The following is an 8,890-nucleotide window of genomic DNA, read 5'->3' on the forward strand; positions in this document are numbered from 1 at the left end:
TTGCAGTCATGGGATTGTTGTCTATCACATGACGGTGTAGGTTTTGACTCCACAGAGTGGGAAGTGACGGAGACAGGATGTTTGTGTTACTGTGTTCCGTGAAGTGGGACAATGTCCTTTGTTCTTTTTCTCTTTGCTGTCTGATGCTAGAGAGAGAGAGGGAGCCATGTTGCAGTGCTCCGTGTGGGTTTATATGTAAACAAAGTAGATTAGCCAAAATGCTGAGTTGCTGAGGTCTGTTACGCAAGCTGTGAAGACTCTGCAGATCCCTAAGCGTGCCGACGTCTGTTGGCATCGGTCGCTGTGATGTTCGGAAGTGAAGAAAGCTTTTGAAGGATTGACCAGGAGGGAGAGAACATGCCAGTTGGGCATGTGTCTCTGTCAGGGTCCTACTCGAGTGTAGGACGAGCTCCTGACACTGGCCACTCACTGTGAGAACAGGACACTGGACCAGAGGGGGCCGTGGCCCTGATCCAGCAGGCCATTCCCATGTTCTCATGGATTCGCTTCCCTTCCAGATATGCTCAAAAAAATTGATGTGGGCTGTGTCTGCTTCTGCAGCTGACGGACCCCTCTGGCATCCCTGGCAAGCAGCGCCACGAACAGACACAAGGAGACAGAGGCAGGCGTGGAGGAGACTTTCTTTATTGATTTCTCATGAATGTAGGAGCTGCTACAGAATTGGGGTGTTGCAGTTGGGACAGAAGGTCTTGGGCCTCCATGGAAGGGCCTTAATCCCCGTTCTCCAAGGCACTCATTTTGCCGAACCCTCGTCCAAATACCACGACACCGGGATTTTACAGATGTAATAGTTCTTTGCGTCGCAATTAATGTCGTCCCAGGCCATGTATTCTAGAAAAACAGGGAAGGAGAAGCATTAGAAGTCACTGCCCTTCGTCACCTCCTCCCGGCTCATCCTTCTAAACTGGGAAACCAAAATGGATCAGTTGAAAGAGGGGCTGTCCCGGGATCAAAGAAAGTAGAGTCAGAAGGGATCTCTAGGGACCCCAAGTCCAACCCTTGCAATGTTAGTTTTGACGTGCTTTGCTTTCTTCTTAGCAAGTAAGTAAATGTGGGCTTCTTGATTGTGAACTTTTAAAAATCAGTTTGACGTTATAGTCCATGCCCACTTACCGTATTTTTCGCTCTATAAGACGCACCAGACCACAAGACGCACCTAGTTTTTGGAGGAGGAAAACAAGAAAAAAAATATTCTGAATCTCAGAAGCCAGAACAGCAAGAGGGATCGCTGCGTAGTGAAAGCAGCAATCCCTCTTGCTGTTCTGGCTTCTGGGATAGCTGCGCAGCCTGCATTCGCTCCATAAGACGCACACACATTTCCCCTTGCTTTTTAGGAGGGAAAAAGTGAGTCTTATAGGGCAAAAAATACGGTAATTTTGCGTATTGATCTAATCTGATCTAAGCTGAATTTGTAACTGATCTTTTTTTTGTGATATTGTAATTATCTATTAAATTTGTATACCCACAGATATGTTAGGTATATAGGTTAACCTACCCACTTAACTGGGAGGGTTAAGATTTGAATGGGTCTTCTTAAAAAATCAGGCATCTTTTAAAGAAAAAATAATGCACACACAGTCTCATAAGCCTCCGAGTTGAGAGTAATAGGGAGCAGGATTCAAACTGGTATACAAATTATGATACCACGGCTCTTTGCCGGTCACCCTGAATACCTTTTGCAGTACTATGTTCCTGGCTGTGTCCTTACACGGCTATGAATGTGAAAAGAAAATGCTCCGAGCTGTATATAAACTGAAATTTTGCATTTGAGTAGATTTGGGGATTGTGGAGTTAACTCATTAAACTTGGCCTATTCAGGGTTTGCGACCAAACGAAGTGTCGGCGATGTTGTGTTCAAGGGTTAGATATCAACGAGGATAAGTTTGATCAAACGAAGTGTTGGTGATGTTACGCACAAGAGTTAGAAACAGGTGACAAATGCTGGCAGCCTGTCTAACTCTTGTGCGTAACATCGCTGACACTTTGTTTGATCAAACTTATCTTTGTTGATATCTTTTTTTTAAAAAATAATATTTTATTAAGATTTTCCATGACATCACAAAAGGAAAAAAGAAAAAGTACAAAAATAATAAAGAAAAACAATTAAAAACAATTCAATTTTTCATAATATATCTTGCATTTGCTTGTTTCCCGGACCTCCCTACACCTCCCCTCTTTCTATTCCAGTTCAGTTTATTTATTCAGCAAATCCTTTCCCTCTTTACTTTATCCTTATCTTGATCTTAATATATTTACCTCTAAATTTTCACCTGTTAACATTCCATTTTTACATATTCCTTCATACCGTTGTTACTAAAAATCCCTTAACCTCAATCCAACATCCTTCTAACATTCATTAATTTTATAATATTTCTGTAGATAGTCTTTAAATTTCTTCCAATCTTCTTCCACCAACTCTTCTCCCTGGTCTTGGATTCTGCCAGTCATTTCCGTCAATTCCATATAATCCATCACCTTCATCTGCCATTCTTCCAGAGTGCGTAGTTCTTGTGTCTTCCAATACTTCGCAATGAGTATTCTTGCTGCTGTTGTAGCATACATAAAGAAAGTTCTGTCCTTCTTTAACACCAAATGGCCAACTATGCCCAGGAGAAAGGCCTCTGGTTTCTTCGGGAAGGTGTATTTAAATACCTTTTTCATTTCATTATATATCATTTCCCAAAAAGCCTTGATCCTTGGGCACGTCCACCAAAGGTGAAAGAATGTACCTTCAGTTTCTTTACATTTCCAACATTTATTATCGGGCAAATGATAGATTTTTGCAAGCTTGACCGGTGTCATGTACCACCTGTATATCATTTTCATAATATTCTCTCTTAAGGCATTACATGCCGTAACAAACTTACCTTTGTTGATATCTACAGGAGCCTGGCTAAAGGAACTTTAAAGACCGAATCTTCCTTTTGGACACAATTGGAATGAGTTCTCTGTTTGTGGCTTCTGTAGTAGAATTGTACCTAGCTCTCTCATTTTTTGGATTATTAATATAAGATTTGGAAGTAGAACGGTTTGGTAGTGTTTTGTGTGCTGCTTATGTGCTGCTTACTTTATACTGGCCAGGTAAGGCCAGCAGCCCCGTGGAGAGGCGCCCGCGTTCCTCTCGCTTCCGACTGTTGGGGGTCCTTCATCGAAGACCTCTCTCCCGCCAAGTGCTCTTCACTGGCTGCAAGGCAGGAGGCAGCGAAGAGGACCCTCCACGCTTCTTATCTTTGTTTATGTAACCATGCAAACCAAAGGCAGCTCGATCTCTCCAGCAAGAGTCTGCTTTGCCTTCAGCACTGAAGCTGGCATTCACTGTAGGCCAAACTGCGGTAGTTTGCTCCTTCCTGCATCCCTCCCCCCTCCTCTCTCCCTCCCTCCCTCCCTCTCTCTCTCTCTCTCTCTCTCTCTCTCTCTCTCTCGTATTCAGTAGTGCTGTGTAGTTCTTGGAGAATGCTGTTAAGTGCATACTTGCCCATTTCAGCAGTGACCTTGAAAATCAGCGTACAGTGGTACCTCGGGTTAAGAACTTAATTCTTCTGGAGGTACGTTCTTAACCTAAAACTGTTCTTACCCTGAAGCACCACTTTAGCTAATGGGGCCTCCTGCTGCCGCCGTGCCGCCGGAGCACAATTTCTGTTCTCATCCTGAAGCAAAGTTCTTAACCCGAGGTACTATTTCTGGGTGAGCGGAGTCTGTATCCTGAAGCGTCTGTAACCTGAAGCGTATGTAACCCGAGGTACCACTGTATAAAAGTTCAAATTGGTTGTACTTGGCACAGATCCTCTCTGATGAACACTTGCTATGACTAGCAGTGACAAATACGGAACCGGATATTGACCATCTCCTTAGCCAAAAGCAGGTCGATACTTCCCATTGAAATACTTATAAGTTTATGTTTATTAAACATTTTAAATTTTGTGTTGTTTTTCCTGTTTTTTGTGTGCACTAGAAATAAAATAAGTGCACTGTGCATAGGAATTCGTTCATTCCCCCCCCCCCCCGAAATATAGTCCGGCCCCTAACAGTGTCTGGGGGACAGTAAACTGGCCCCCTGTTTAAAAAGTTTGAGGACCCCTGCTCTAACTTGTGAGTCACAAGTCGTGCGGCCACAGACAGTATCTGGTCAGTGACTTGACCTAGTGGGTCTCTTCCAACTCTACAATTCTATGACTTGCTGCTTCTATGCCAGTAACGCAGAACTTTCCATTTTTCTTTTAGGAAACTTTTATCTTCATTTCATACAAACCTCACGGTCCCCCTTTAAACACTACTCTGAATTGTTCTGTAGGAATTCTAAGGCTGTTTTGGAGAAAGACAGCCCAGGTCTGGTGGGGGGCATAAATAAATTTCACCCAGTGACAAGAGAAGGGTTGAGGATTCCCCACCCCTCAGAGGACAATATACAGTACTGCTGTTTTGTGGTGAGGGCTCCAGGAGACAGAAGGAAGCAGAGTAGGACCACCTATGATATCTGTGGAGAATCAGAAATCTGCACACCAGATTTGGCCTACTAGGTTTCCCATTTAGCCTACAAGGTCATGTTGGCCAAACCATGTCCACCTCTCCTACCCCTGGTATCATGTACCATGTCAGGTGAGGAGCATGTAAAGATGTCTAACCCTGTCAAAAGTTGACCCATAGAAGTGAGGGGGTGAGGTGACCATCCCATCCCCATGTCTGATCCACTTGCCCACCTATGACCCAGTCTAGCTAGTCTTCCTCCTAACCAGCCTGGTCAATCTGCCACAAAATGTCCCGCGAGGTGGACACAGTTCTTGGGTTCACATTGTTGACTCTGTTTTCTTTCTTTCTTAGCAGGCAAAACATGAATAACTTGTTATCAGAAGCATGGAAACAAGGTTCAAGGAAGCCCTCCCAGAATCCCCATAGAACTTCAGATCCTGGAACCCTCTTCCTCACCTGCACCGTACAACTCGATGCAGAATTCTTGGTTGTCAGAGTAGGAAGGCTGTCCAGGCCCCCAGGGCATATAGTTGACCACAGCATTATCGGTCCATTTCCACACTATAATCTGTGAAGACAACCAAAAGAGACAGGGTCTCAGCTGAAGAAGAACCAGGGCCCTGTGATGTCCTCCCTAATTCTCAAGCAGAAATAAAACATTCAGGCACTCAGGACCCCAAACCTATTTCAAGGAGGAGGAGGAGGAGGAGGAGGAGGAGGAGGAGAGTTTGGATTTGATATCCCACTTTATCACTACCTGAAGGAGTCTCAAAGCGTCTCACAATCCCTTCCTCCCCCACATTCTGTGAGTTGAGTGGGGCTGAGAGACTTCAGAGAAGTGTGACTAGCCCAAAGTCACCCAGCAGCTGCATGTGGAGGAGTGGAGACGCGAACCCAGTTCACCAGATTACGAGTCTACCACTCTTAGCCACTACACCACACATACAAGTGGATAGCTCTGAGGATAAGAGACCACCAAGACTTCTGTGGCCCACACAGCCTTGGGCAGCAGAATCTACAGGAGCAGCAGAGCGAGCCTCCAAGGAACAGCAAGGACTCTTGGGATGGGAGGCAGGAGAGAGCCCGACCGCAGTGTAGCTGTATCCATTTGGCTACTTCAGACCCTCCATGTCCCTGTTTCCTTATTTGAACCCGCGCCATTGATCTTGGAATGTCCCGCTTTTCCTTAGGACATGGGTAGGCAACCTAAATAAGGGACGCGGGTGGCACTGTGGGTAAAACCACAGAGCCTAGGACTTGCCGATCAGAAGGTCGGTGGTTCGAATCCCTGTGATGGGGTGAGCTCCTGTCCCTGCTCCTGCCAACCTAGCAGTTCGAAAGCACCTCAAAGTGCAAGTAGATAAATAGGTACCGCTCCAGCGGGAAGGTAAAAGGGATAGGATGTCCCTAATGGGATAGGATGTCCCTAATATCACAGGAGAAATGTTGGAAGGTATATGCCAGTTAGCGAGTGCTTGACAACCTTAAGTCCAGTGTGTATTAGCTGAACAAGCCTTAGGAACTTTTTTGTTTTAAAGGTTGATGCAGCAGCCATGGAATTCAGAGCTCTCGTCTTCTGGACTGCTCCTCTGTGTGCTTGCAGGCTGATGTTTCCAGCCAGAGGCAAATGAAAAGCAGAGGCTGCCCCCTTTACTTACCCTTCCACCGCGTTTGACTCTGAACAGCCCAATCCAGATGTGGAATCCAGGGTCTTTGCCTTTTAATATAGTACTGGCTATATACCTGTGCTCTTCCCAGTTAAGGATGGAGGCCAGGTGGCTGTCAGTCCCAAACCTTTGGCAGTCTGCCTGGGAGAGAAAAGAATAAGGGGTTTTACCCTGCAGGTGAGGGCAAGCTGCCTGGTTGCATCGAGCGGCTCCTGTAAGATTTCCCAAGCAGGATTGTGCAAGGACCACAGCACAACGATAAGATTTTTGTGTAGATCACTGTGACCTCACAACCATGGATGGATCTGCAGTACCAGGTGCCAGGGATATACTAAGCAGTGTGATCAAGACAGTGATTGGTTCTGCTTCTCTCAAAGATGGCATCTGAGGCCAGAAAGAGAGATCCGAGGTGGGGAATAAATGGAGGGCAGGTGTACTTAGAATCTTTTCCCTGGTTCAACAGGTGCTCTTTGTGTGCTTACTAGGTGGAGGTGAAACTGTCCGTTTTGATTTCCCCCAATTTTTCATTTTTCCAACATTAGGTTTAGCGCCACCAGATTTCCACATCCCTTTGATTGGTTTATTAAAGAAGAAGTCCCCGTGGAAATTGTTTGATTTCTCCTTTTGTTATTCCTCCTTTCTCCATTTTGATTCCCCCAGTTTATCCTTTTTGCAACCCCACATTTCTACATCAGTTTGGGGGTTTGTTTGTTTGTTTGGCTGTTTTTAATCCTCATGAAAATTCACCAGCACTTTATTGCAAGTTTCCTCTAAGAAACACATTTTTTTTTGCAAGTGTTTCCCCCTAATATATTGTATTTTTGTACATCACCAAGCAGGTCTTATGCATCAAAAGGGAAGGGAGATCACTATTGAAGTTCTGCATGGGTGTGCCTGTCTGTCTCTCTGACACCAAACATGGTGTCTTGAGGAATTTGCAACACGGGGCTTCCGAGAATCTCTCATTACCTCTGCATCATTCCAGTTCCGCTTCACTTTTCTTAATAAATAACAATGTTGCTGAAACCCGAACCAATTCTGAGGGCAGCCAGTTGCTTCTGTGCCTGCCAGAGAAGAGGGAAAAGATTATAAAGGTCAGTTTGGGGAGGAGATCTCTACAAGAAAAGAATAATATGATGGATCGAGGAAATATAAATGTAAATGTCTGGGGCGATGGGGAGGAAAAGGTGCTGGCTTTGGTACATTTGTATTGTAATGTAATAGGTGAAAACCAATCAATAAGGAAGGAAGGAAAGAAGGAAGGAAGGAAGGAAGGAAGGAAGGAAGGAAGGAAGGAAGGAAGGAAGGAAGGAGGGAGGGAGGGAGGGAGGGAGGAAGGAAGGAAGAAAGAGAGCCTTGGTGCCCCCGTTTCATCCTCTGATTGATGTTTCAAATCTATATTACTAGGATTTGCCTCATGAGCCATGCCTTTTCTCCTAAGGATGGCTTTCTGCTTGGCTTCTCCCAGTCCAGGTTTGAGGAGCCCAGTTGGGATGTACCTTGCAGAAAGGAGCAGGCAATCAGGAAGCCCCAAATGGAGAGGTGGAAGAAAGTGATGCGTCCCATTGGCACCTGAGGAGAGAGAAGAAAAGAAGAAGAGACTCCTGAGATCTGTGAAATGGGATCGTGCATTTTATAGAATCCTCTAGATCTGTCATCTGTTGATAGAAAGGTTATGGGTGGCAGGCCAGAAGTTACCTAATGGAGTTAATAATGGACAACAAGATCTGTCATCTATTGTTAGAAAGGTTGCTCGGTCCCTGCTAGTGCCAACCTAGCACTTCGAAAGCATGCAGTGCAAGTAGATAAATAGGTACCACTCCGGCGGGAAGGTAAATGGCGTTTCCATGCACTGGTCTGGTTTGCCAGAAGCAGCTTAGTCCTGCTGGCCACATGACCTGGAATCTGTACACCGGCTCCCTTGGCCAGTAAAGCGAGATGAGTACCGCAACCCCAGAGTCGGCCACAACTGGACCTAATAGTCAGGGGTCCCTTTACTAGATCTGTCATCTATTGATAGAAAGGTTACGGGTGGCCAGCCAAAAGAAGAAGTCGCCTAATGGAGTTAATGGACAACAAGTCTGCAGCAGACGAAAGGCAGTCCTTGTTCGCACAACTCGTGATGAAAACCCCCTACTTCAAACATAAGGAAGGCTACCAACTGAGGAGCAGCTCCCCAGCTGTGAGAGATGGGATGGCAGCTGTTGGGAAGACCACCTGCTTATTATTAAGGCATGGAGAAAGTGGAGAGGGACAGGTTTTTCTCATCACACTGGAACTCGTGGGGATTAAACGGACCTGAATGTTGGAAGATTCAGGGCAGGGAAAAGAAAGAACTTTCTCATGCAGTTCATCATTAAACTATGGAATTCGCTCCCCCAATAGGATTAGACAAATTCACAGAGGCCAAGGCTTTTGATGGCTATTTACTCTAATGTTCTACCTCGCCTGTCCAACGCCACAACATGGCACTGAATACGTTGCCAGAAATCGCAGGAGGGGATGTGCTGAATAAATTTGGTTTAGAATTTATTGGACTCCACTACTCTTGCTTAGAAAGAAGAAGAAGAAGAAGAAGAAGAGTTTGGATGTGATATTCCACTTTATCACTACCCAAAGGAGTCTCAAAGCAGCTAACAATCTCCTTTCCCTTCCTCCCCCACAACAAACACTCTGTGAGGTGAGTGGGGCTGAGAGACTTCAGAGAAGTGTGACTGGCCCAAGGTCACCCAATA

General features: G+C 45.4%; 1 protein-coding gene across 1 annotated transcript; it reads right to left on the bottom strand.

The window, feature by feature from the left end:
* Nucleotides 1-624: 624 nt before the first annotated feature.
* Nucleotides 625-7,758, bottom strand: LOC310658562 (C-type lectin lectoxin-Lei1-like). Its single transcript, XM_083400690.1, has 5 exons — nt 7,655-7,758; nt 7,125-7,219; nt 6,147-6,296; nt 4,945-5,056; nt 625-852 (listed from the first exon to the last, which is right to left on the bottom strand). The coding sequence occupies exons 1-5, from the start codon at nt 7,719-7,721 to the stop codon at nt 755-757; spliced, it is 522 nt and encodes a 173-aa protein (XP_083256816.1). The 5' UTR covers nt 7,722-7,758; the 3' UTR covers nt 625-754.
* Between the last annotated feature and the right edge of the window lie 1,132 nt (nt 7,759-8,890).

Source organism: Podarcis tiliguerta (assembly GCF_965153285.1).
Source record: "Podarcis tiliguerta genome assembly, chromosome: 10".
In the NCBI taxonomy this organism is placed as follows: Eukaryota; Metazoa; Chordata; class Lepidosauria; order Squamata; family Lacertidae; genus Podarcis; species Podarcis tiliguerta.

Excerpts from the sequence above, each read along its gene's own strand:
- LOC310658562 (XM_083400690.1), bottom strand. The coding sequence starts at position 7,721 with ATGGGACGCATCACTTTCTTCCACCTCTCCATTTGGGGCTTCCTGATT. Across the intron at positions 7,220-7,654 it reads TGCCTGCTCCTTTCTGCAAG|GCACAGAAGCAACTGGCTGC; the intron begins GTACATCCCAAC and ends CTTCTCTGGCAG. Across the intron at positions 5,057-6,146 it reads GAGTCAAACGCGGTGGAAGG|ATTATAGTGTGGAAATGGAC; the intron begins GTAAGTAAAGGG and ends TTGTCTTCACAG.